Source organism: Cynoglossus semilaevis, chromosome 11 (assembly GCF_000523025.1).
Source record: "Cynoglossus semilaevis isolate Cse_v1.0 chromosome 11, Cse_v1.0, whole genome shotgun sequence".
NCBI classification, from domain to species: domain Eukaryota; kingdom Metazoa; phylum Chordata; class Actinopteri; order Pleuronectiformes; family Cynoglossidae; genus Cynoglossus; species Cynoglossus semilaevis.
In genome coordinates this window covers 15,853,992-15,880,591 of record NC_024317.1, presented here as the reverse complement: position 1 = coordinate 15,880,591, position 26,600 = coordinate 15,853,992, and the positions used below count along the sequence as shown (strand labels likewise).

The window sequence follows — 26,600 nt, the reverse complement described above, 5'->3', positions numbered from 1 at the left end:
CCCGCCCCCCCCACGCTACCCCCCCCCCCCTCCCCCCCCCCCCTCCCCCCCCCCCCCCCGCCGCTGCTGCTGCGCATGCCTTTCACTTGCTGGCTGTGTTTGTAGAGGAATACCAGGATGATCAGACTGGCCAGAGCCATGAGGGCCATGGGCACCACATCTCTGCCCACCTGAGCTGAGCCGTTGGCCTCTTTAGACTCCTTTGAGGGAAAGTTCACGTAGCAGAATTGTACATTAATACCATGTTGCACGGAGCTGGAGTTGAGCTGTCTGCTAGCAGAGAAGACAACAGACGCTGAGCTCATGGTGGTGTTGATGAGCCAGATAACTAAGAACACTATCCACAAATATTGGCCCATGAGCCGATGGGCGGAGGCCCACCGCGACCCAGGTGGCGCGATGCTCAGGCACTGGTAGGCACTGAGAACAAAGGTGAGCCAAATGGAGAGGGAGCGGGAGGTCCTGTACACAAAAATGATGGATTTACAGCCAACATCGTCAAAGATTGCTGGCAGGTGGAAGGAGGCAAGGGTCTCCAGCAGGCAGCGCACAGCCACCACCAACAGGTTTGCACAGGCCAGATGCAAGACAATGGCATCAGCTGGGAGGAGCCGGTTCTCCTTGTGCAGGAGCAGGAGGAATGCCAGGATGACAGCAGAGTTACCTGGGACTCCAACGACAGTGAGTGACAGATAGAGCATTCCACGTAGGAATAATTCTGAGGGCATTCCTACAGGGTCAGAAAAAAAGAACAAAACGTCATTAATCTATAAATTAAGCAATAACATACTGAATCACAATCATTTATGAACTTGTATTAGACAAAAAGCTCCTGCTCTCACCTAAAAACAGTCCAAGCAGTCAAGGTTTGGACCTGACCTCGTCTGTGATCACTCTATCCTGAAATGAAGAGTGATGAGTAGAAGGACAGGAGCTGCTGTTCTTCTAATAGTTGCAAACATGCAGTGGTTGTTATATGTGTTTTTTATGGTCTGTTGACTTTTCTTCCCTCAGTCTCCAATTACCTGAGATCAATCCAGATGACTGCTTCTGTCCCCTCACTGGGTTTCAGACAGACATGTGAGTTCAGCAAATTGTGTTGCCTTCACTGACAGGGTGCACAGACTTTGGGTTTAATGGATTTAATTAGTGGGTAACAGCTATTGATGTCTAACTAACACAAGTCCTGAAGTCAGTTTTTCTTCCATTATTATTTTTCTGAAATGAAGTGTATACAAAGTTTATGAAAGAGTTTAAAGTTCCATCACATTTAGAAGGAAGGGTAAGGTGAGCTGAGGTGAGGGGTAATAACCATGATTATCAAAGTGATGATTGTCTATGACAGAGGTCACCGACCTTTCTGAAACTGAGAGCTATTTCAAGGGCACTTACTAATACGAAGAACTACTGGTTTGATACAGACTTCCAGGACAATGTGATAATCATCAGTTCCAGGACATACAACAGTAGACACTCTTCTTACCATCATCAATGGACCCATTAGAATATAATTGAAAGTGTAACTGATTCAAAAAGCACAGTAACAGTAAAAATCTACCTTAGTGCCATCGAGCCCCATGTTGGTGACCCCTGGTCTATGACTTTTCTTTGCAAGGTGATGGAAGGATGGTGCTTCTACCCACCCTCACATTGTCATAGATGGATTTATAATAATAATAATTATTATTATTATTTTAGTTTTACTTTTCTGCTGTTTTTGAATGTTTGTTTAGGTTTAAGGTTAGGGTTAAATTAGAGTTAGGGTTACAGTAGGATTAGGGTTGGGGTTGAGCAAAATGAACATACATAAGATTTATCATGACATCAATACAAAGAACAAGACAAAAAACAGTTTTGTAATTTTGAAAATACAAAATTAATTCAAAGTGAAAAAGTGCATTCTTCACAAATACAAAAAAATTACATGGTCTTCAGTCATCCTAGAATGTCACCCCCCTGCTCATGTGAGAAGCTATGGGTAACCAGTGTAGCACTGGTTACCCATAGCTGCCCACATCAAATTCAAATGACCATTAATAGCCAAAGAGCATTTAATAGGTCTGCTCCTACCGACTTAAGTACTCTGATAAAGCCTTATGTTGCCTCACGATCTCTCCACTCGTCTGAGGAATGACAGCACTATAATCTCAAGCAAATAAGTACATTTTTAGTCATGTTTGTGAAATCTTTATTTTTCATATTGCTGTCATGTAGCAAAAACTTATTTATATATTTTTTATTTTAACCATAAAAAGGACATAGCCCTGTATTTTATAGCAAATTAGTTCATTTTTATAAATTATTGAGACACTTGTTTTTTAAAGATTTTTTCAGCAAATTATTACTATAGTATGTTACTGTTTATTACATACCAAAAAACTGACATTTTAGATGAATTTGCATTAGGCCAGTGTATATCCCTGATATTACAACAAAGTCTACAAAAGCATATTCTGCTTTAAATATTCTTCCTCATCATGTACATTCAAATGTATGGTACACACTTAGGATATGTTTAGAGTTCTTGTGTTTATGAGTTTTACTTTAATAAGTCAACAGAAGGCATAAAGTGCTTTGACTTTGTGATAATGTCATTACTATCATAATTGAATCAGAGGTTGTAAAATTACAATACGAATGAGCGAAACATGGGAGAAAAACAATTTACACCTGCTATTAAAACAAAAGCAAACAGCAAAACAGTATCAGGGGAAGGAGTCTGCTTAAAAACATGGTGTGTGAGGCACATGATGACATCCCCCGAGGAGGACCTGTTCGAACTTGCTACTTTAATTAGCTTTTTGAAAGTGTAAACCTGTGTCCAAAAACACAGAGGGAAACAACAAATCTCCTGATAGTCATTTGCAGACTCTATTCCTGTGAGAAATCACACATCTCAAACAATGCGGAACACAATTTGAAGCACGTTTCTGAGGAAATAGCAGGTAATTTATCAACATGGGTAAATGGAGCCTTTGCTCTGTGATATACTAAACATTTATAGTCTCTGCATAACCAGGCAGTGTGCATATGTCGACAGGGAGAAGTAAAACATACATGTATAATAGCGCTTTGTCCCTACACTCCCAATTAGTGCAGACAGGTAATGTTATACAGCTAATTGTCCTGCTCCTCTGTGTCTATTACTGTGCTCTCAGGACATGAAGCAGTGCACGGGGCACCAGCTGTACAAGTAAAACCCTCTTGATGACTCATTGTCGGCATCATCAGGCTCAATTTGCATCAATATTAACCACACACTGTTACCATCATAAGGGTTGTGTTGTTTTTTTCTTCTTCTTCTTCTGTTTCCACAGGGAGACAGGATCAGAGTATTTCAGAAGATTGACATTGACACCCCTCTGTTTCCAAAAAAGAGAAATTCTAACAAATAAATTAAACATCAGGGAATGAACATTCAAATGTTAATTTTATTACCTGGGGGAGCGCAATAACATTTTTTATGGCAATCAACAAATAAAAATTAAAGCTGAAATTGCGTCTTCATTAACAGCTTGGAAAATCATGAATAATAATAGAAAGGGTGGATGATTTGTAGACTTTTAAACTTGAATGCCTTGTAGATGTAAGTCTGGAGGCAACAATAAAGCAGAGGATTCATTTAAATTATTTAGAAAGTACTGATTTGTAAAATCTACATATGTGATGTTGTACCATGTATACCATAGATAACAAATTGATAACTTATAAAAGGACTATGGATTTTGTTCATCATTCTTGGAAAAAAAACATTAAACTATTTTTCATTTTTTTTACAAAAGAACAAGGGACAGTGCAAATTCAGCCGGAGTATCTAACTTTGTTTTTATATTTGATTTGAAGTTCATGTTTTCTTGTTGTAATCCCCTGCTGTGGAAACCCTTTGAGAGCATCTTAAATTTATTGTGTTGTCTTTATTCTCCAAACAGGGCTGAACACTACATTGTTGACCAGTGACCCCAAGAGGCTGAGAAATTATAAAATGTAGTTGCACAGGTTAATGCACAACAGGCTTAAGCTTATATGTAATCAGGTGAGCAACATTTTAGGGGCTCCGAAGATGTTATAATCCTGCTGTATTGTACGTTACTTTGCCAATATTTTTTTAATTTCTTTGGCTTGAAGTGTGTCTTTAACAAAGTTGATTGTCTGTCTGCTTTGTAAATCACATTCAGTGCAGGTTGTGCTGTCATGGATCTGTGTGTGACCATCAAAGGGGTCTCCTTCCTCTTGCAAACAGGTATGGGCATCTTGGGGAACTGTGTGGTGCTGCTGGCATACGGCCACATCATTTATACAGAACCCAAACTCCTTCCTGTGGACATGATCCTGTGCCACCTGGCCTTTGCCAACCTGATGCTGCTGCTGACTCGCTGCGTCCCTCAGACCATGACTGTGTTTGGGCTAAAGGACCTTCTGAATGACCCCGGCTGTAAGGTTGTGATCTACGCCTATCGCATCGGCCGGGCTTTGTCTGTGTGCATCACGTGTATGCTCAGTGTGTTTCAGGCGGCGACTATTGCTCCAGGGGGGCCACTTTTGTCCAGGTTGAAGCCTTCACTTCCATCCCTTGTTGTCCCCACCTTTGCAGGGCTGTGGTTCATTAACATGGCCATATGCATTGCTGCACCTTTTTTCTCTATGGCTCCACGTAACGGCACTGTCCCGGCTTTTACTCTCAACCTGGGCTTCTGTCACGTGGACTTTAGAGACAACCTGTCCTATGTGATCAATGGAATCGCTGTCTCATTTAGGGACTTTGCCTTTGTGGCCTTGATGTTGGCCTCTAGCATCTACATTCTTGTGCTTCTCCATCGCCACAGCCGCCAGGTGAGAGGGATGCGCCGTTCTCATGGCGGTGAGACAAGGGCTGCCAAAACTGTAGTGACCCTCGTCGTGCTGTATGTGGTCTTCTTTGGGATTGACAATGTGATCTGGATCTATATGTTGACCGTGGCTAAGGTCTCACCTGTGGTGGCTGATATGCGGGTGTTCTTCTCCTCCTGCTATGCCTCACTCAGTCCATACTTCATTATTTCTTCCAACAAGAAGGTCAAGGCAAAGATCATATGTACATCTGAGCAGGACCAGCCTTTGGCAGAACCTCAGGAGACAAATGTTAAATGATTATTTATATATATATATATATATCTTCACAGGTGGTCATGCACAGTATCATATAGATCTTTAGGCTAACCTTGTCTAGATTTTGGCAGATATATTAATCTACATCCAACCTGAAGCTATTTCTAAAACAACTTTTTGTTTAAGGCTAACAATGGATTTCATTTAACTGCATTACCAAACAAACAAAACTAATTTGCAATGCACTTAATAAAGTTCTTAGAAAGTAATAAATGTGTAATTGACTTTATTGTAGCCTTCAGCACCACTGAAGGAACATTTGGACATTTAATGTTCGTTTATAGAATTCTTCGCCCGAGAGAAAAGTTGAACGCCCCTGTTTTCAGACGCGGGTTATTGTGTTCTTCGAATTACCTTACAGGCAAAATTAAAGATCTAAATAACATTCAATTCGCGTTTAATTTCTAAACTTAAAAAAATCAGTTTACTTAATAAACGACAAAATGTTTATCTGTTTTGAATTTTATATACGATAAAAGGAGAACAGACAAAGACGCGATTTTGCCTGACAGACATAACTCGGGAATTAAAGAGACCCACGTCTAGAACAACAATCCCCGGAAAAGCGGAAGCGGAAGAAATCCGTAGTTACAGTCTCTGTACTACTAAAGTTGCAGAATTGATTGTTTTCTTTAGTTTTAACAAGGCACTAATTTAGTTCAACAGCAATTTCTTCACGTTTAAAAAAGGAGACAGTTAAAGGTAGTGTTTACAGTTTAAACTGTAGTCTGATCCCAGTCTAACCACAACTGTAGCTCACCATAAACAGACATCAGATATACATAGATGGCCGAAACAGTTTTTAACGCTATGGATGTTTTTTTTATTTGCAGAAGGTTTTCGCGAAATCTAGAACGTTTTTAACGTTTGAAATGTTTTTCAACGTTTTTTTCTAAATCACCCCCTCTTCCTGTCTCTCAGGTAAGTTGTCCTTGTTGGCTTACTACCAGCTCAATTTCAGATTTCTTTATTCATTTTTGTGGCTCTCTCGTGTGTTTTGTTCTGTAATCAGGTGTATTGCGGCCACTGTTTGTTAAACAGTTGTGGTTTGATGCCAGCCCCTCCTCTACCTCTTCCTCCCCTCCTGGCTTTGGCGTTGCTTGAGAAATGACCTGACTTCCAGTTTTCTAGATCCAAATTCACCTAAAAATGGCAGGAATAGCCTGGTACCAAGAGAAGGTATGACTGCCATCTCATACATTTATCCAATAAATGCCCTATAGTAAAACTGCTGTATTTGAGTTGATTTTACATGGGATTGGCACCTAGCCCTATCAAAGAAGGTTCAATTGGTGATTGTGACCAAAGATTGTAAGGATGATTCTTGACTAATATATCAAAACCTTTTTTTAGCCCAAGGAAATATTGCTATATTTTCCATTTTGACTGCTACTTAACTTCAAGTGTCTCTCCAAGTTGTCGGCTGTGAGAGTATTATCTAATGACAAACAAATACACAGTACACAATCTTATGGCTCAATCATTTTCATCATCTATGGTCTGTGTTTTTTATAACTTCAAAGCATGAATTAGGAGCAGTTGGTTAGTTTTCCAGAATTTTTTTAACCATTTACATGTGTTTGAAAACCCTAAACCTACCTATTATAATATAAAAATAAACCTAATGCTCTGTAAATAAAAACTACTTTGCTGTAAAATTAAATATTTCTGAAGATTAAAGATTTCTGATCCTTTCAGATTGGTGCCTATGATCAACAAGTCTGGGAGAAATCACTGGAGAAGGCAAATCTAAACGTAAGCATACTGGATAAAATAATGACTAAAAAGTGTTAATGTTGTTTCTATTGTGAGTCGCAACTAAATATAAGTGAATATATTTCATTCATCCAGGGTTTGGACAGCAAACCCAAGAAAACAGGCTATATAAAGGCGGACCTTATTGATGTAGACTTAGTAAGAGGTAATGTAATTTGCCAGTCCACTATTCTATGTGTGTGTATGTGTATATACAGTATTCATAAAATATAATAGTATATATATATATATATATATATATATACTGTATGTATACTATAATATTTTATATACATATATTTATGTATGTATATTTACTTTTATATTTTTTATATTTATAACTTATTTCATCAGGATCCACATTCAGCAAAGCTAAACCAGAGAGTCCGTGGACAGCTCTCACTCGCAAGGGTCTGGTCCGAGTTTTGCTATTCCCGTTTTTCTTCCACTGGTGGATCCAGGTGACCTCCAAGTCCGTCTCCTTATGTATCTTTGTCCTCTACTTCCTGCAAGGTTAGTGTCAACTGTGTCCAATTCATTTGGTTTACAACCTGATTCTAAAGATGACCTTTAATAAGTTATTATGTTATTATTAGTTTGGAATATATTTAGATTCATCCTAAAGAGTTAAGCTGATGGTTTTCCTTGTGGTGTAGTTCATTTTCACATACACCTGAGGATAGAAAAATCTCATTAGTGAGTATTGTGTTATAATGTCTCCCCTAAGAGACCATTTTGTTTGCTTTTGCCAAATGCTGTACTTCCCACAGTGGCAGCCGTGCTGCTGTATATGGAGGTCCCTCGGGCCACTGCGAGTGAGGTGTTTGGACCCGTTTGTCTGATGCTGCTGCTGGGCACCGTGCACTGCCAGATTGTATCGACCCTGTCCAGCCGCTGGCCCTCAGGCAATCCAGCTGCCAACAGCACCCCCAGCCCAGTGCGCAGAAGAAGGTAGTTTGCTCATTTGTAGGCACAACATGAATTATGCTAACAGTCACTGTACCTGTGGCCTGCAGTAACATTTTGCACTCCTGAATCTAGTGTCATCTAACTTTCCTTTCCGCTGCTTCCATCAGGCCCAGGAAAGGCAGAGGGCATAAAAAATCTGAGGAAAGAAATGACAAATGTGACACACTGACCCAGGAACAGTTTGAAGAAAGTGATCAGTTATACAAGGATGGAGAAAGAAAGGTATGACATTTTTAGTGAATGTATGTAAGTCCATAGTCTGGGTGAAACTTCTCTATTTGAGCACGAGAAACCTCAAAAGTTAAAACTTTTTCAATTTCAAGATACTTTTCTGGACCATTGAATCTATAGTTAACATTTGTGCCTGGGGCATGTATAACAGAAATACACATTACACAGAAAGGTTGGAATGAAACTTAACTTTTTTTTTTTTTTAAATAGCTAAAACCGGTCCATGCAGTGATTACCAGCAGAGAACGGTCCGCTCCAGGGAGGGTAATTATATTCATGGACCAGGTTTTATATAATTCCATTTTAACTATAGTCACATCTTCGGCTCCTAAGGGCTAAAGTGTTATTTTTACACCTCTCGGCTTTAACTGCTGCTGAAACAAACTTATGAGCGCACAGCTGATATATTCTGCTTATCACAGGTGCAGGGTTTAGATTAGACTGGAGATGGTCCATTAAAATAATGACTGTTTAAAGGTTTTTAAAAACAAGCACAACATATGGCAGCTGTTGATGCCTGGGCTTGATCACATCCTTAATTTTCTCCAGAGTGATCTTGTAAAAGTGCAAGATCAATTTTACCTAAACATCTGGTTCATTAATAACACAAAAATGAGTCCAAACAGACTTCATCTTTACGGTGATTAATGGTCCTTCATAAACATAATTTGAGCCTTTTTTATGTAGTTACTGTATTGTTTACTCTCAAACACTTTAAGGAATTAAAGAATGTAAAGCAGAACAGTAACGTAATTGCCATTCTGCCAAAGCAAGATAAGATAATTTATAAGTAAAACAAAAGGTTTGATTTATTTTATCTTAATGTGTTTGTTGTAGGACAAAAGAAAGTCTGGTTTCGGGGCATCTGATGAGTTCTCCAGTGAAGAAGAGGGGGGAGTACAAGCAGTGGAAAAAATCAGCTCATCAGCTTCTTCAGAAAGATTGACCACAACACCCTGGCTAACATCTGAGACTTCTGTCAGGAAAAGAATCCTGAAGTCCAACTCAAAACACACGGTAAGTCCTCAGGTCTTAGTAATGATCTTTTTCAATATTTACCAAGCGGTAATTAAAAGCTGGCACCGTCTGCTTGGAGAGCAGGAGGTCATTGGAGCATCTGTGAGGGTGAAGCCTCGAGAGGTGGACCGTCTCAGGCCTAGCATAGGCTCTCGTCCTGCCTCCGACACAGATGACACGATGTGGGAGGAGCTTCTCCAAGGTCCCGACTCCCCATCCACTGGCAGCACAGACAGTGAGGGGAACGGGAGGTACAACGCCCCCTTGCCCCTCCCGCAAACCACCACTCAGAGCAGTGATGACGACACCCTGCAGCAGGGAATCACTGGAGTAAGAACATCAGAAAACTTTGAACTTTTTGTTGTTTCTCTAGTTTTGAAAAAAGAAAAAAAGATTTCAGTTTAAAGCATCTTGTCTGTCCTGTTTAATTTTCAGAGCCAGCTTTCCTGGCTTCAGGCTTGTCATCCGTCCAAGGACCGTGTTAGTGCCATCATATGGGAGCAGGGCGAGTGTAAGAAAGCTGACATGTCAGTGCTGGAGATCAGTGGGATCATCCTCACACGGGTACACAGTTTGTTGTTCTTTGTTTGTCTGGGTGAAGCTCACAGTTGTAGACTCTTAAACAAGTCCCCACACACAGAACTGTTCTTTACTCAGTGTTGTAGAATTCCTGATTCAGAGAACAGGTCCCTGAACTCGAATTGTCCACTTCATTTAAACTATACTACTGAGTTAGCGGTCAGTTACAGGCTTTCAGTAATATGTTGCAAAACTTGCTCCTAAAATTGCCAAAATAATCTGGGGAACCACAGAAAGAACATTAACGTTTCCAACAGACACTGAACAAAGCATGGGTGTGTAGTGCTTCTTTATTATACATTGTGGCTTGAGCTAATTATTAGATCTAAATATCTTAATTAATTTAATTTAAAGGAATAAATTATCTTTTCCACAAACTGTTCTTAGCGAAAGACTGCAGTCCAATGCTGTTGTCTTTTAATGTTGGTCATACTGGTGGTACCTGAAGAGACAAATATATTCAGGGGGTACAGTGTGAAAACAACAACAACAAAACAGTTGGTCAAAACAGTTGAGCTGTTTTGACCAACCTAATCCAAAATTTGGACCCTATTTTGACATCACAAATTTCAGGTGGCCCCAGAGACATTTTCGTATCCCTCATTTGTGAAGTCACGTGATCGTTTTTATTTTAACTTTATGTTCATGAAAGTGAAATTTGCATACGGTGTTTTCAATCATAATTTTAAAACGAATAAAAGTATTTTAAAAAAATATTTTTTATCATCAATCATAATTTTAAAACGAATAAAAGAAAAGTATTTAAAAAAATATTTTTATCATTTTTTTATCAATTACTGGACATTTCAGATGACTACCATTTCCACACGACCACACGTGGGGTCGTAGCCCCTAGGTTGTTGTTTGTTAATGTGTTCATGTTTGATTCACAGGTGAAGTTGGTGGAGCAGGGTGTGGGCTACCTCATGCTTAGTGGTCTCATGACTGCTACCCTGGCACTGCTCCCCTTCACTTTCCGCTTTGCACAGCACGTGGACATGTCGAGCCTCAGCTCCCTGACTCTGATGGAGGTGGTGAAAATGGTGGTTGGACCACCTGATGTCCAGACCTATGTATTCTTCTTCATCACCGCTGTGTTACGAGTCTGCCTCACTGGACTGTTCTTCTTTATGATGTGCGTGGCTGAGAGAACATACAAACAGGTGAGCAGGGTCAGAGGAAACCTGCCATCTTTAATTTTCGGTTGGGATTTGTGCTAATGCTGCTAAGTTTAAGTCAAAGCCAAAACCATACTGCACCAGGAGAAAGTGGGGGAAAATAGAGCTGTCAGAATTCTGTCAAGCACTCAACATCAATTAATATCCTTTTTTTTTCTACAGAGACTTTTGTTTGCCAAGTACTTCAGTCACCTAACTTCAGCTCGCAAGGCCAAGAAATCTGAGATTCCTCATTTCCGCCTTAAAAAAGTCCAGAACATAAAGATGTGGTTGTCTCTCCGCTCGTTCCTCAGGGTTGGTAACGTTTCAGCCTCTGCCGTGCCTGTATGTCAACAGTGCTGCCACTGCAACGCTGTTATCCATTGGTTGGCGTTTGGTAGATGACTTTGTGTCTTGTTTAATGCAGAGACGAGGGCCCCAGCGCTCGGTTGACGTCATTGTCTCCACTATCTTCCTTTTAGCACTCTCCATTTCATTCATCATTTGTGCCCAGGTAAGATTATTATTATTTTTGAAAGAGATTAAGATCTTTGATGTTTTAGGAGCTCAGGTTATGTCTGTCCAAATCATGGCAATGTGTTTGACCTGGGCAGTGGTGGCTTGGTGGTTAAGTAAGCATACTTGGAACCAGAAGGTTGTAGATTTGAGTCCATCACTGGCAAAGTTGCTGCTGAGGTGTGAAGTTGAAGTAATTCATTTTGCTTATAATATTTCTTGGCCAAGAACACAGCGTGCTGTTTTCAAAACACAAAAAGAAAAACCTCACTGTTTTCAAAACACAAAAAGAAAAACCTCTGCACCTACAATTTTCAGAATAAGACATGTTCCATGGTTTTTGCACCACAGCGGCTTTCACAAGGTCAAACATCTATCCATGACGGATAATTTCCCACTGGAATAGCTGTACAGCCCAACAGTGACATCTAGTGTCCCAGAATGAAAATACACCTTTTCCGTGATTAAATCGATTCTGATTCTGAGAAAATCCACCCCAGCGGCAGAACTTGAACCTTATCCCTATAGACACAGATGTTCTGGTTCTTCCTCAGCTTCTGCACAGCCACAAGACCTTCCTGCAGTCTCTGACAAACTGGGAGTTGGTGGTGTGGGCCTCCTCTCTTATCCTCTTTCTTTTGCGCTTGGCCACACTGGGATCAGAGACCAACTGCAAATACAGCAACTCTTCCGTGTTGCTCACTGAGCAGGTGTGGAGGCCCATTGCCACAGAACACAAAACATTTTTTTATCAGTTTAGAGTGACATTCATTGAAGGTTCTTTATTTGTAAAAAAAAAAAACATCCAAAAAACATTTATTTTGCAGATCAATTTGTATCTGAAGATGGAGAAAAAACCCAATAAGAAAGAAGAACTAAGCATAGTGAACAATGTCTTGAAACTCGCCACTAAACTGATGAAGGTGAGTCAGTTTCAATAATCTGTCATCTTTGTGTTTTTTTGTTTAATATTGTTTACTATATATATATATATATATATATATACACACCTATATACACACATACATACCAGTTAGCTTTGACATTTCTCTGGATACAAAAAGGAAACCACTTTTTTTTCCCCCAGGAGCTGGATACTCCGTTCAGACTCCTGGGTTTGACGGTGAACCCTCTGATCTACAACATCACCAAAGTTGTCATCCTGTCTGCTGTGTCTGCTGTGGTCAGTGATCTGCTCGGCTTTAACATCAGAGTAAGTAGAGTCCATCATTGTGTTAACAAAGCACACTCAGTCACATACTTCTACTGTCTGAGAGAACAGTACCCTGGAGAATGTCCAGCTGTGGTATTTTCATACTTACAAGTACACACAATTTCTTTGCTGTTTTATTTTTCATTGACTTCTTAATGATCGTTCAAACACATTAAGTTTGCTTTTTCGTCAAGAGTTATTTACACTGCAGCAGATAAGGTTGTTAATATTAGCCTTTGGTGATAATTCTGAAATTGCTTTGCTTTGGTCATGGCCGTCTGGCCAACAAGCTGTCCATGTGCCTTTTTAGGAAGACCTTCACTTAGAAAACCACTCTGTTACAATAGGGAATTCTTAAAGTAAATATTTTTTAAATCTCTGTTTGTGCCTTTTCTTGGACCAAGAGAGATATCAAATAAAATCTATACCAAATCCAAGCTGTTCTTTTAGCAATAATCATATCAGTGCATCTAAATCTGGCCAAAATGTATTCAGATAATGTTCTTTAAAAAAAAATGCAAACATTGTCACAACATCCTCAAAACCTTTTTGTCAAACAGTGAAATATTAGGAGTAACATCAGATGCAAATATTCTTTATTTTGATTCTTGGTATTAGCAGCATGTAGAGACTTTTTTATTTACTAACATGATTTCTCCACTTTCTCTGACATTGCATTGACTTTGAAAACATATGTTAGTTAATGGATATGTTTTATATTCCCTGAAAAAAAACAAGTGACAGCAATATATGAATCTGATGAAAGTTTCTCATTTTCCAGCTGTGGAAAATCAAGCCTTGAAGTTAAAACAGGAAAACCACCAAGAGTCGAACACTGAAGATATAAATTGCCAATGTTGTCTGCAGGCGTGCAAAGCTACTGACTTTAACTCACTTGGACCTTACAGCTGAAAGAAGTTTCACCACTCCGAAATTTTGGGAAAAAACATCAACAGCTCCTGGAAAATGCTTTGGCTTCATTTTGCACATTTCTTTTTATCCAATCTGTCAACTGATGGCCTGGCCTTTGACTTTTGAAATTAGATTGGACAGACTTCTTTGACATCCAAATGTCCACCTGTGTCTTTTATAGACACACAGAGTAACAGATGTAAATGTTGATGTAAATTATCGTGGCTACAATACTATAAAACTCCTCTACAGACTGTGTACTTTCTTTCCAAGGGCCAGAATGTGAGTACAGCAGGCCTGCTCTCCTTTTATTAGGATTCATTTGAATGCTAACCTTTTGTATTATTTAATAACGTGGAAATATGGTGGCTGTAATTAGTTATTATTTATTTTTGGGTGATCTGTTGTAGCTCTTAAATGTTTAATGGTACCTGTAAACAGTGTCTCTTTCACCACTATGAGCTTTTGTAACTATGCAGAAAAGATTATGACAATGCTAAAAATGTTTTTAAGGTCTATTAAATATTTTTGGACCATTCCTAGTGGTGTTACTTTACTGGTTACTTTCTGAACTCTATCTTTATAGCCCTCTGCTCACTGAAAATGCCATCATAATTTTGTAAAATTTCACAAGTTATATTATGTAAATTATGGTGTTTTTTTTTTACTCCAGGTCACTGTAGGCAAATGAGTGACTATAACATACAAAAAGCTATTGTATACCTTGACTACTGATATCCCTTTGCTTTTTAAAAATAAAATAACATGCAGTCTAACATTAATTTAAAAAATAAATCAAAGTAAAACGTGTTATTCTTTCTGCGTGGCCGAATAACGGTTTCTTTTTTAGGGTGTTTGCGGCTCTTGGTGAATTTTATTTGATGGTAAATTACATAAATTCTTTCAGTGTTGATATGCAGAGCCACTGAATGTGTAATTGTAGTGAGGTGTAAGTAATATCAATATAATGTCTTATAAATACCAGTTAACGTTTATTCTGGTTTTTACGTCTATCCTGCATGTCTACTACAAATATTACGGTAACAAAAGAAGCGAGCTGACGTAGAGGCGCACACCTCCTGCTTGGAAGGACACCAGCCGGCCGAGGTGGCACCTCCACGGAGAAGGACAGTCGAACACACCAACTCGTGCGGAGGCTGCTCTGGATATAAGGCACCGGTGAAGGGCGCAGTAACGGTATATAACTAACGATGTTCTCCGGCATTAACAGGCGCCTGTGTCCGATAGGACAGCTGGCTGTTCATGGGGCAGAAAATAAGGATTATTTTGTAAGGAGTGACTTTGTGTTCTGCTGTAGTACAGGATAATGTTATAAAGGATATTATGGAAGCCAAGTTAGGTTCGTTGCATTTTCATGGTTCCTTGTTTGTTTTTCCCTTTATCATCAGATGATGTTACCATGGAAACAGAATCCCAAATGTCCATAATGAATGCACAAAAAGGCAATTGCTGTGATGCCAGTGCACACGTAACAGAGCTTCTCATTCTGTCTGCTTTTTAACAGAGACAGGAAGACACTCAAAGTGAACCTACCCCAGGTTCCATCATGTCAAACTCCCAGAAGGACAATGGCTTTGCGAACTGTACAGACGCCAAGAAAATGGACCAGAGGACAGAGAAGAAGTGCTGTGAGTAAACACCAACACTGGATTTAAAGTAAATGGCTTTGTTCTGCATGACTGACCCATTGAAATGTCCAAAGGTCCACTGGTAATTTGAGACACCTGTCATTGTTCCTGCAGCACCTGAATTCACTAATTGTTGCGCAGTTGCTATAGCTCCTTTATTCAAAAAAGTGTCAGAGGAAATTAAACTACAAAATAAACGTCAATTATATCTATTTAAGATTTTTTTTCCTTATGTTGTACAAAGGTTGTTTTTCCCAGGTGTTCTGGATCAGGTATCTGCCTAAGATTAAAACTCCCTTCATCAAAGATATAATGTAACTGTATACACTTGACTTGTAAAGTTCACTAAGAGGAGAATAAGACAATGACGGCCACAGACATTTCAGCTCCACAACACTTATATATAGCAACTTACAATACTGCAGGAATTAGTTTATTCAGTTCCAAAATTAATTAAAAAAAAAAAAATTAACATAACAGATACATGGTTGATTTGCATGTGGTATTAGTTTTCACCGTTGTACCATGCCTTTTCTCACCCACGGCATCAGTGGGGTCCTGCCTGAATAAATAGATTAAATATATCGTAATGATGTCATTATGTCTATAGAAAACATCCATAATATGTAGAAATGTAGACTAACAAGCCATTATTTCCAAAATAACTCCTGTAGCCCTAATATCGCCTTTAAGTAAGCAACAAACCCACGAAGCAAAATTCAGCCACATCTGCGATATGATGTACATTAAGAAGCATTAATACTGACATAATAGAACAAAAAATAAACTAATGCTTCTGATTGGTTGGACACAAAATCCATCCTCATCTCTTTCCTTGAGACAAGTTAAATTCCTCTGTTATACAGATAATCTGTGTGTTCAAGCCACTAAGTCATTTTCTACCTCCATCCATGTTAATGATAATCGTCCAGTCCGTCCTGTCGTATTTACGGAATAAGTTTTCATTTGTGTTCATTATCAAGCAGAGAACAATTAATTTTTGAGCATGCAAGTTGCTAGGTGCAGTTTGTCAGATTCTTGACTGTGTTCTCTGACCATCCAATCAAATCACCCAAATCAAAACCTTGCTGTAGGCCAGCTAGAAGGCTTTGCTATGCTAGCTTGATGCCAACCCAGAATCAGATTAGTTGAAGAAACAATCTCATTGAAGACCTTGGGGCAGATTTCTTTCAACCTGGCAACACAAAAATACCCTTTAGGCCAGCAGAGAAGGCTTAGTTGGGCTCGACTGTACACCACTGGTTTTTACACCAGTTTATGTTGTTGTTGTTGTTGTTGTTAAAAAGTAGTAAAGGCCCATTACCCAATGACCTATTTTAGTCATCTAATTATGTAACAACTTTCAGTGAGAATATTTGAACCACTGGGCTACAACATGTTCTGTAATATGTCCTACATCTGTCCTGTACAGCCTGGGCCTCCTACATGACCAATTCTCCAACTGTGATCGTGATGATTGGCCTGCCTGCACGAGGGAAGACCTACATGTCCAAGAAACTCACACGGTACCTGAACTGGATCGGAGTCCCAACCAAAGGTCTGACTTGATATCAGCACTAAATATTAAGAATGAAATTTATTTTACAGTTACAGTTTGTTTGGTGTTCAAACTTTGAATCAGCTCCACTTTTTAAATCCTACTTTTCTATTTGCTCTTGATTTTATGTCTGGGACAAAAGAGAGATTTATATGTGATTATAAGATCACAACTTCCCAAATGTGTCTCTACAAATGACGTCAAACAATAGCAGCATCTCTCCCACCTGTCCTTTTGCAGTGTTTAACTTGGGCGTGTACAGGAGAGAAGCCGTCAGAGCTTATAAGTCCTACGACTTCTTCCGGCACGACAATGAGGAAGCCATGAAAATCAGGAAGTGAGTTCCATACAGTACCATGTCTGTCTAACTCAGTAAAGGATGCTGCAGCTTCTTCACATCAACACCACTTCCCTCTCAGACAACACAGGTGTGGTCCTCTGCAGTTTCCACTGCTGCATCGGTGACTCAGCTGTTTTTTTTGGAGCTGTGGTCAGCAAATGCATCAGTAATTGACCAACACAATTCTGCAGCTCAGGTTGAGAGAGGAATTAAAAAGAACATAACTACTGATTCCTCCAAACAATGGATTCAGTCTTACATATTACTCTTGTGGTCTTACTGGATCAGTTGGTCATGGTTCAAAATGGCCTTGTCCTGCATGACATTATGAAAGTGTGACAGTCACAGCAGCCATAAATTCTGACCTAGATATCAAATCAGCTGCTGCTGTCACTCTGCATGGACAGCAGCCTCACAGGAGCTCACGTCTGTGTCCTGAATCAAACAGCTGCCTGTGTATGACGCTGCAGTGAGGACCATGTTAATCATTATTATATCTATATTAAATAAACTTGATTATTCATAATGAAATCATAGCTGCTGTATAGTTTACCCAGTATAAATTCTCCACACTAAACTGTCTCCTGTCTCTGCTGCAGACACTGTGCTCTGATTGCGCTTCAGGATGTAAAGGCGTACTTGACTGAGGAGGGGGGTCAGATCGCAGTGAGTTCCCTGGGTCTGTCATTTTAAATGTCACATGCAATATTGCTGTGAAGTCCTGTTTCCACAATAAGATAAAGATACAGGATAAATATATTTGACATATTCTGTGGTATAGTGTGTATAAATGTGGGTGTGTACCTGTGTGTTGTTTTTTATCAGGTTTTTGATGCAACCAACACAACAAGAGAACGGCGAGACCTCATCCAAGCCTTTGTGAAGGATAATGCTTTTAAGGTATGTCTGAAAAAAAAGCATTAAAATACATGTCAAATTAGATTACTTCACATTTGCAATAAAAAGTACATTTTTAGTTCATTGATCTGCATTAATTGTGAAAAGAGCAGGATGTGAGATCTGTGCTGCTGTTTTTTATTCCAGCAGTATATTTTGATTCCATACTGTGGGTACTGTACTTGAAGTGACAAATGTTTGAAAAGTTTGGTTCTACAGGAATTATTGGAGAACTGAAATTACATTATATATATATACAATAGTATATATATAATGTTTACTGACAAAGAAACATTAGAGTGTTATGTGTGATTCAGTCAAAAGTTGTTGATCGTTGCATCTGTGCTGCTTTGTTTCCAACAGGTGTTCTTTGTGGAGTCAGTGTGTGACGACCCTGAGGTCATAGCTGCTAATATTCTGGTATGAACTTATGTTACCTTCACCACCAGACAGTGGGGTGCGATCAAACCTCCAACCTCTAGTCGGCATCAAGTTCATCGATAGTTTCTATCACAAACTATTTATATCTTCACTCTCCTGCAGTATTATATACATATTGTTCTGGTCGGTTACACTGGGTGGACCTGACGTGTCTGTTCAACAGGAAGTGAAGGTGTCCAGTCCTGACTATCCTGAGAGACACAGAGAGAGAGTAATGGATGACTTTCTGAAGAGAATAGAGTGCTACAAGGTCACGTATCAACCGTTGGATCCCGATAACTACGACAAGTAGGAACTAAACTCATTTACTACTGTTGTGTACATTCTTACCCCACTGAATTACTTCTGGATTGTTCTGCAGGCACATTTTGCAAACTTTTCCTGAAGGCTGGTATTCCTCCTACAGGGACCTGTCTTTTATAAAGGTGATAAACGTGGGCCGACGGTTTCTGGTGAACCGGGTGCAGGACTACATCCAGAGTAAGATTGTTTACTACCTAATGAACATCCATGTGCACTCTCACTCCATCTACCTGTGTCGGCACGGAGAGAGCGACCACAATGTTGAAGGGCGCATCGGAGGAGACTCTGAACTCTCTCCCCGAGGAAGACAGGTTTGATATCTGCTCCTCTGCCATGATCCTCATTTTATGAAGCACAAAGCCGTACACTCCCAATGTCTAAGGTTTTATTGTCTACCAGAGATTCACCTAGGACAGCAAACACAGCAATGAATAGAAAAATAATAATGTGGCTGTCAATCTTCAGTGTTCAGACCTGGAGTGAAGGATATTAGATTGATACAGTACTTAGACAAAGGGATATCAAGAAAAGGTTATATCACTTTATATTCACTTTTGTGAAGAGGATCCTTGGGAACTTGTACAGATAATTTACTCAGAGGTTAGATGTAAATTAGACATTTCAGTAATGAGTATAAATATCAATTAGAGACAACTCCAGCCAGAATCAGAACAATCAGCTTTGTTTGTCATTGTATTCAACACCGACTGTAATTTGTACTCTGCGATTTACCGATCCCAGAGAGCAGGGTAGTTTTCTGCATGCTAATCACCCCACAGTCCAGCTGGGGCTTATACAATACTGTACAATGTCGACTTCTTTTAAACTCTTGAACATTTTGACTCCACTAATTTTGATTTAGTGATAAAATTATGGTCCATGGGTCATTTTGTCATATTTCTTTTCTCTCTTCCCAGTTTGCCCATGCGCTGCGGGATTTTATCGAAGAACACAACCTATCAGATTTGAAAGTGTGGACGAGTCAACTGAGGAGGACCATCCAGACAGCCGAGGAGCTGGGAGTTCCTTATGAACAGTGGAAGATCCTCAATGAGATTGATGCGGTCAGTAAGTGAAGTAACCACAGTTATAATTCACTGTTGATAATCCACTAACAGGAGGCCTTTTTGAGGCCGATAAATGTTAATGGGACTTCTCAGTAGAAATTAAATTGAATTCCTAAAATTTTTTTAGAATTGAGGTCCGAGTTTTTAGATGAAAATTATTGAAAAATTACAAGTTCAATTAGTTGACAAACCGTTTGATTTGAGGGGTTAAAGTAAAAATATTAAATAAATATTTGCTAGAGGTAACATTTTTTGGAACCTGCCCCTGTTGGATGGGAGTGGAATTGCAGTCAAAACTTTTTTCGTATTCCTTTGTTGTTAACAACAGCTTCTAGTGAGTCTGTGTGTAATCTTTATGTAGCTAACAATATGAAGGAATTACTTTAATATTGGACCAATTATACAGCGATAACAAATGTTAGTTTGTTGGTTGTTACTTCCAGGGTGTTTGTGAGGAGATGTCCTATGAGATGATCCAGAACACATTCCCAGAGGAGTTTGCCTTAAGAGACCAGGACAAATACCATTATAGATATCCAGGAGGAGAGGTGACTGTGATGGCACACTTAAAGACTGATTTTCCAGACTTACACTTTCACTCCTTGGTTTTTCAATAGTTTCCAGTAGCGATTGAAAAAACATTACAATTACATTTTTGGTTTAACAGTCTTACCAAGATCTTGTTCAGCGTCTGGAGCCGGTTATCATGGAGCTGGAGAGACAGGGGAACGTGCTGGTGATCTGCCACCAGGCTGTGATGCGCTGTTTGCTCGCTTACTTCCTGGACAAAAGTGCAGGTTGAACATCATCATTCGTCATCCAGCTTTTTTTTATACACAGAGTTACAACTTGTCTTGTGTTTTTTTTTTTTTATTGTTTCTTCCACAGATGATCTGCCGTACATGAAATGTCCACTGCACACAGTGCTGAAGCTTACACCTGTGGCATACGGTTGGTTATTCTCTTTAATGTACAGCAGGTGTCTCAAACTCCCGGCATGTGGGTCACTTCCCACCTGCTAACCTTCCACATGCGGCCCACACTAAATGTTAATAACAACATAGGGTTTTTTTGTGTCAAACTGTTTTAACGGTTAATCATAACACTGACAGCACTTCAAGTACAATATTTTTAAAAAATCAGGCAGAAAGAAAAGTATGTTTTTTACAGACATTAGTGGACCCCCAGGTCATTTGAGTTTGAGATTCCTACATTGAAGCCTGATGTTCTACCATCTCTTTAAGACTACACTCTACTGTATGTCATTTAAATCTCCTTTCTGTAATGTTTCCCAGGTTGTAAGGTGGAAATGTTTTACCTTAACGTAGAGGCAGTGAACACACACCGTGACCGGCCTTTTGTAAGTTGCTGTGAAACAAACAGAACAGATATAGACATTTTCATAAATGTGCAGTTAATGATCCACAGGTTTAACTATCTGTGCAGCATAATGTTTGTTTCCTCCACTGACACTGGAATAATTCATCAAATAACAAATGTCTGAGCCACACTCTAACACACTCTTGTCTGTTGTGTAGTTCAGTGCAGATGAGTCACAGTCTCACCTCCTCCCCTGTATGTGTGACCCTGCTTCTTTAATGCCCTCAGTCATGTCAGTATGGATGACACTTTATACTGGACCTGGCTTGAGCTGTGGGCTAATGAATGAGCTGATGTCAGTCTTTACTTTGACTGGGGCCCTGGCTGTTCACGCTCTCTTGCTTGGCTGGTAAATACAGATGCACGATGATGTCAGCAGCAAACAACAGAAAGTGATGAATCTTTACATCACTACCTCAACAGTCACCACAGTCACAATTACTGGAAATAACACCTCAGTAAATGAGGGAAATTGTTTTTAGCCTTTTTTCTATTTTTTTCTATTATTATAATTCCTAAATACATTGCAGAGACAGTACAGTAACTAACCCTAATGGCAGTCATTTACACATGTATTGTATTATCTCAATTTAACATATATATATAAAAATACAAAACACAACAGTTGTTGCTGAAAGAAGAAAGTACATTAAGGGCAGGGCTTTAATCTTTATTACTCTGCCATTTCTTTTTACCTGTTGCTGTTACTGAACCTAAAGAGAATGAATGGCTGGTTCTGCTTCAGCGCCATTGGTCGAGTGTCCCCTGGTTGTTGTCTGTCCCCCCCCCCACCCCTAACACCTGCAGCATTTCATTCATCTCCTACCAGGGTAAAATCTCCAGGGATACCGCTCCCTTACCTCGGAGGAATAGTTACACCCCCTTGTGCAGTCGCGACCAGATGAAGCGTCCCAGGCTCTACAGCGCGGGCAACGCACCCTGGCTACCGCTCGCTCCCACTCCATCAGCTCTGCTGCCAGATGGACGGCAAAGCCAAGTTAGTGAAAGAGTCTCAGGCTCCCACTTCAAATTAGCCCCTGTCCAACTCTAATCCGTCAACTCTCACCACAGTTTTCTATTCTGTGTCTCACGTCCCCTCACCTCAGTGGGTCCTGTTGTTTATCCACTGTCTGGTGTTGAAACTGATATTCATGGAAATCATCTCTGCTTGTCTCTGTGTCTCAGAGGGGGCACAGTGGGGGAGACTACAGGGAAGGCATGTCTGTGTGTGATGTTTGGTTGGTTTGGTGTGGTTTCTTTCTCTTAATGACTTGACCTTCAGATGTTTGTCTTGCATGTTCTCAGCTTCACCACACGTCTGCCTCCAGCTTGAACATGCAGAGCAGCAAGCATGTCTTCTATTGGCTGAGGAAAGGTCCAGATAAAAGTAATGATGTGATAGTGAAGGAAAATACACAAACATACAGTATAACTGACAACGGAACTTCATTGACGTTATGAATATGATTTTAAACAAAGTAAAATAGACAAAAGTGGAAATAGACAAAAAAAAAATTAATAAACCCTGTATTTGTTGTGTATTTGTTGGGTTATGATGTGTGCACAGTGCATCAGCACATCTCCACATTTCTATCTCTCTCTCCTTCTTTCTCTCTCCATTTTCTCCGACCCGTTCTTACAGCCATGGATAGGAAGCAGTTGTCTGTGAGTATTTTTGGAAAATTTGTAACAAAACCTTAATTTTCTTTCACGCAATTCAACCCATGTCATCCTGAAATGTGTCATTATGTGTTGGAACCGTCTGGTCCTTTGTGTGTTTTGTGTTCTAAATTTGAATCATGATCTTGGGTCTGTTGTTAGTTAGTGGTTGAAAATATGATTACAAGAAAATCTCCTTAGATAATGCCAAAAGAGTTCTATGCATTTTAATGGTTATTTCAGAAATGAAACAATAAAAAAGCTGAAAAAGAATTAACAGTAAAAGTGCTAAAGAACTGTCTGGAAACGCTCCACCACACTTTACATGTTGAACTCATTTTTATGTTTTTTTTTTTCATGGAAGATTAAGACTCCAGGGTGGCCAAGGAAGTTATTAGTCTCCACAAATAGCCCTCAGTGCAGTGAGAAATTTAATTATAAAGATTAATGATTTTTTCTTTCTTTTTTAAGGAGTTCCTGTGTGAAGATATCGACTTTGACAGCCCAGAAGAAACTAGTGGTTGTGTCCGCTTCTGAGTAAAGACAGGGACGAAGACAGTTCTACATGGAACTGTGTCGGCAGGTGGTTCTGGTGAAGGCAAATTCAACGATAGAAGGAAATATATTTTTGTATTGGTTTATTGATGTTTTTGGTTGATAATGTCAGACTGAGTGAGGGGTTAAGGAACTCTTTATCTTTCCTAACAGTTTTTGTTTCAACGTTCTGTTTTTCTTGTTTTGCATGACTAGGCCTTAATCTTGACTCTTGACTGATTATCATTAGTATCATAAACTGTTTTGCACGTGCACTGTAGGAAATCAATCTAACAACCAACAGCAGATGTTAATTATTAACACAAACAAGATGTAAATCTAGTTGTTCAAGCACATACTACATGCCATCATAACTTCTGCATTATGCATACACTTGTACAATGTATAACATACAAACCAAATCTAAAGGAGATTAAAAACTGTTAATGTTTATCACTTTGCTATAAAAGCCTTATGTTATTTTCAGAAAAGAAAATGTATCAGATTGGTTAAGCATTCTGAACTAAATAAAACAGATATTTGGTATAAAGTGTATTAACACTGTGTCAAGGAAATGATTTTGTCATGAAGTTAAAACTTTTTATCTTGATATTTTAAGAGTAACGAACAATAGTGTAATTGACATGTTGCAACAGCAAAAGCGGAATTGAAAACTAAAAACATTGGAATTATAAGTATTTTAAGCAGTGTATTTACTTTTGGGGGGATATGACATAAATAAAAGTTTAAAAACATAAACACTGATGACACATCTGGGTCCTTTGAAGTTTTAGGACCTCTCATATTTACATCAGGGGTCTTACTTTATTCTCCTATCACAGCTCAACCAGAGATTCGATTGTCTAAACTGTGGGGCGCAGAAATGCACAAAAGTGTGCCTTCGACAAACGACAAGAAGAAAAAAATAAGAAAAGCATGAAAATCGAGACGCAAACAGGAAAAAACAGGGGAAACAGAAGCAGACTCATTTTTCTGAAAGCACCAGAATTTCATTAAGTACATCTCGTCGCTAGAGAGCGGTAAAGTGCTGAGCTCAACCCTTAAGGACCAATCTACAAGTGGCGTAATGACGTCATAGAGACGTCGGCACGCTGCGTACATCGATTGTTTGAAACAGGCTGCAGTCAACAAAAGGTAAGCAGGTGACGCGCAGCACACTACTTATAATGTTTAATAAATTAACTAGTTTGTTTTACATTTGTCTCAAAGCTCCATTTACGATGTATTCTAGCTTTACTCCAAAGCACATACAAAATCGGAAAGCGATACTTCAGCTAGCATGCTAGTTTTAGCCGATGATGACAACGACAACGATGATAACTATTGTCTTAGTATATTATTGCCTGAGTTTCGGTAGAAGATAATTATCTGACATTATAAAAACAAACGGCTTTAATACACTGATATTGTGACGTATGACAAGAGCTGTTTGCCAAGTTGAGAGCAAACTAGCATAGCATGTAGTATTGCACTGGCCACCACCATAACAAAGAAATTAAAACAAAGAAATGTCGCTGTCAGGTGATTTCGCTCTGTTGTTCTTGTCCGTCAGCATTTTTATTTGTTGCACTTTGTCGCTCATGCTGAATACAGTGGTTATAACAAAAGCCTTTAGAATAAAGGCAGCTAAAGTTAGCCAAAAGCTAATATGGATACAAGAACAAGCTGTCAAACACTTCATTATTCACTGTTGATTTGTGTAGTTTTCGCTTAGGAACAAGGCTTTAAAGCGACGATATTGAAAGATATAGTATTATAAAAATAAATATGTTGTTTTTATTAGGATTGTTTTGTTTAAATGTGTCATTTTAAGGCAAATCAGAGTAAAACACCACACATACTACCAAAGAGAAGCACATGTTTGCCTCATTTAAATATTTGTCGTTTTTCAAAGTAAAAGTATTTTGTTATACAGTATTTAGTCTGCTTCAACATTTTTAAAGAAAGCATAATAACTTCTAGTCACATCTGATTAGCAAGGGACATATATTTTCTGATTGATTTTTATTAAAAATATATTTATATATTGTTGATTAAGTAAAAGCTGAAAACCCCACTTTCATACACTCTTGAACTAAATGTGGCAGTTTTATATAGCTTTTAAACATTGTTTATGTTTTATTCATTTTACTGCAGTCCTCCTTCCTTGTCTTTGTTAAAATCAATAAAGCTTTTCTGCAGTCTTCCCTTTCCCCTACTTTTGTAGTTGGTATTAAATGGCATTATAGATAATGTTGCATTTTTGCGTTTCTCAGATTCTCTTGATTCTTCTTACATTACTGAGTACCTAGTACTGCCTAACCCAGACGTGACTCGCGGGGCACAATTATCCTAAAATTAAACAGGGGGCCGGATCAGGAGCAGATAGATGGAGCGTTCATGTGATCTAAGATAAATGACATGTAAAAGTCATGCATACTGTATAGTCTTAAATGCTAAAATGTTTTTATCATTTTCTATGCCATCTATTGGGGAAACGTGGGTATTGCAGGGAAAAGGCAGAGGTATAATGATAGTATAAATAAATGATTACAAGTTTGACATGCTGGATTAAAAAGCAGAACGGGCCACATCTGGCCCCAGGGCCTTAGTTTGCCCATGCCTGGCCTAACCCTTTACCTTCATCCTACTTGTTTTTTTCTGTCCTGCTCTTTCTTGTGGATACAACTTGTTTTATTTAAATGCCAATGACCATACGACACATGTATTGTTTGACTATTGGGAATGGTACTTGTCTCCAGGGTAGAATGTTGAGGCTTCGCTGCAAGACCAAAAATGGGAGCCACATAATGCAGGGCTTGACTCATCAGTCCTGTGTCAAAGAGCTAAAAAGCAAGGTGGAAGAGCTGACGGGAATCCCATGTGATGTTCAAAAAATTATGGTTGGATACCCACCATCCAGCCTTGATCTGAGGAATGGAGATGCTCACCTCAAGGATTACCCAATAAAATCAGGTAGGTTGTGGACACAACAAACAAAGTCATATTGACACATTATTTTCCTGATGTAAACAATACTCTACCTACTATAAGAAGTGAAAGTTACTCAATGCTGAATTACATGAGTGGCTCTCTGCTGATGTGTGATTTTTCACAGGAGACACACTCATTGTTGAGGAAGACAAAAACAAACCAAAACCTCAGGATCATCATCCCACTGTGAATAAAGCACCACACTTGGAGGTCTCACCTGTGCTGGCGCGTCGCGGGGGTCCTGCTGGAAAACTCCGCCCCTTCCCCCGCGTGTTCTCGCTGGG

At 39.2% G+C, this 26,600-nt stretch overlaps 5 protein-coding genes across 9 annotated transcripts in view; 4 read left to right on the top strand and 1 right to left on the bottom strand.

Moving 5' to 3' along the window:
• ora2 (olfactory receptor class A related 2) overlaps positions 1 to 1,578 on the bottom strand; it is a 2,586-nt gene extending 1,008 nt beyond the window's left edge. Inside the window, exon 1 of the mRNA XM_025060159.1 lies at positions 20 to 1,578. Within this exon, the coding sequence (XP_024915927.1) occupies positions 20 to 728 (709 nt within the window). The 5' untranslated portion in view covers positions 729 to 1,578. The remainder of the gene's footprint in view (positions 1 to 19) is intronic.
• Positions 1,579 to 2,411: 833 nt separating this feature from the next.
• ora1 (olfactory receptor class A related 1) lies at positions 2,412 to 5,435 on the top strand. The gene has a single exon (XM_025059822.1). The coding sequence runs from the start codon at positions 4,192 to 4,194 to the stop codon at positions 5,125 to 5,127; it is 936 nt and encodes a 311-aa protein (XP_024915590.1). The 5' UTR covers positions 2,412 to 4,191; the 3' UTR covers positions 5,128 to 5,435.
• A 252-nt stretch (positions 5,436 to 5,687) lies between these two features.
• phtf1 (putative homeodomain transcription factor 1) lies at positions 5,688 to 14,289 on the top strand. Of its 3 annotated transcripts, XM_017036984.2 has the most exons (19): positions 5,688 to 5,847; positions 5,979 to 6,066; positions 6,158 to 6,324; positions 6,844 to 6,900; positions 6,997 to 7,066; positions 7,255 to 7,413; positions 7,671 to 7,851; positions 7,977 to 8,091; positions 8,311 to 8,364; positions 8,938 to 9,117; positions 9,202 to 9,447; positions 9,553 to 9,681; positions 10,590 to 10,859; positions 11,037 to 11,168; positions 11,281 to 11,367; positions 11,924 to 12,079; positions 12,197 to 12,292; positions 12,457 to 12,582; positions 13,364 to 14,289. In XM_017036984.2, the coding sequence occupies exons 3-19, from the start codon at positions 6,295 to 6,297 to the stop codon at positions 13,382 to 13,384; spliced, it is 2,109 nt and encodes a 702-aa protein (XP_016892473.1). In that variant the 5' UTR covers positions 5,688 to 5,847; positions 5,979 to 6,066; positions 6,158 to 6,294; the 3' UTR covers positions 13,385 to 14,289. The 3 variants fall into 3 exon arrangements, with proteins under 3 accessions (XP_016892473.1, XP_024915588.1, XP_008319136.1); XM_025059820.1 differs by having other exon boundaries at positions 5,688 to 6,066; XM_008320914.3 differs by lacking the exon at positions 8,311 to 8,364 and having other exon boundaries at positions 5,689 to 6,066.
• Positions 14,290 to 14,436: 147 nt separating this feature from the next.
• pfkfb2b (6-phosphofructo-2-kinase/fructose-2,6-biphosphatase 2b) lies at positions 14,437 to 23,775 on the top strand. 3 transcript variants are annotated; one of them, XM_017036908.2, is made up of 17 exons: positions 14,437 to 14,691; positions 15,020 to 15,143; positions 16,576 to 16,701; positions 16,942 to 17,038; positions 17,641 to 17,707; positions 17,867 to 17,941; positions 18,302 to 18,358; positions 18,543 to 18,667; positions 18,786 to 18,993; positions 19,600 to 19,746; positions 20,193 to 20,297; positions 20,417 to 20,540; positions 20,638 to 20,700; positions 21,045 to 21,109; positions 21,959 to 22,126; positions 22,772 to 22,794; positions 23,260 to 23,775. In XM_017036908.2, the coding sequence occupies exons 2-17, from the start codon at positions 15,062 to 15,064 to the stop codon at positions 23,327 to 23,329; spliced, it is 1,602 nt and encodes a 533-aa protein (XP_016892397.1). In that variant the 5' UTR covers positions 14,437 to 14,691; positions 15,020 to 15,061; the 3' UTR covers positions 23,330 to 23,775. The 3 variants fall into 3 exon arrangements, with proteins under 3 accessions (XP_016892397.1, XP_008319129.1, XP_008319130.1); XM_008320907.3 differs by having other exon boundaries at positions 20,417 to 20,546; XM_008320908.3 differs by lacking the exon at positions 22,772 to 22,794 and having other exon boundaries at positions 20,417 to 20,546.
• A 109-nt stretch (positions 23,776 to 23,884) lies between these two features.
• Positions 23,885 to 26,600, top strand: part of yod1 (YOD1 deubiquitinase) — a 4,652-nt gene continuing 1,936 nt past the window's right edge. Inside the window, exons 1-3 of the mRNA XM_025059823.1 lie at positions 23,885 to 24,477; positions 26,085 to 26,298; positions 26,441 to 26,526. Of these exons, the coding sequence (XP_024915591.1) occupies positions 26,091 to 26,298; positions 26,441 to 26,526 (294 nt within the window). The 5' untranslated portion in view covers positions 23,885 to 24,477; positions 26,085 to 26,090. The remainder of the gene's footprint in view (positions 24,478 to 26,084; positions 26,299 to 26,440; positions 26,527 to 26,600) is intronic.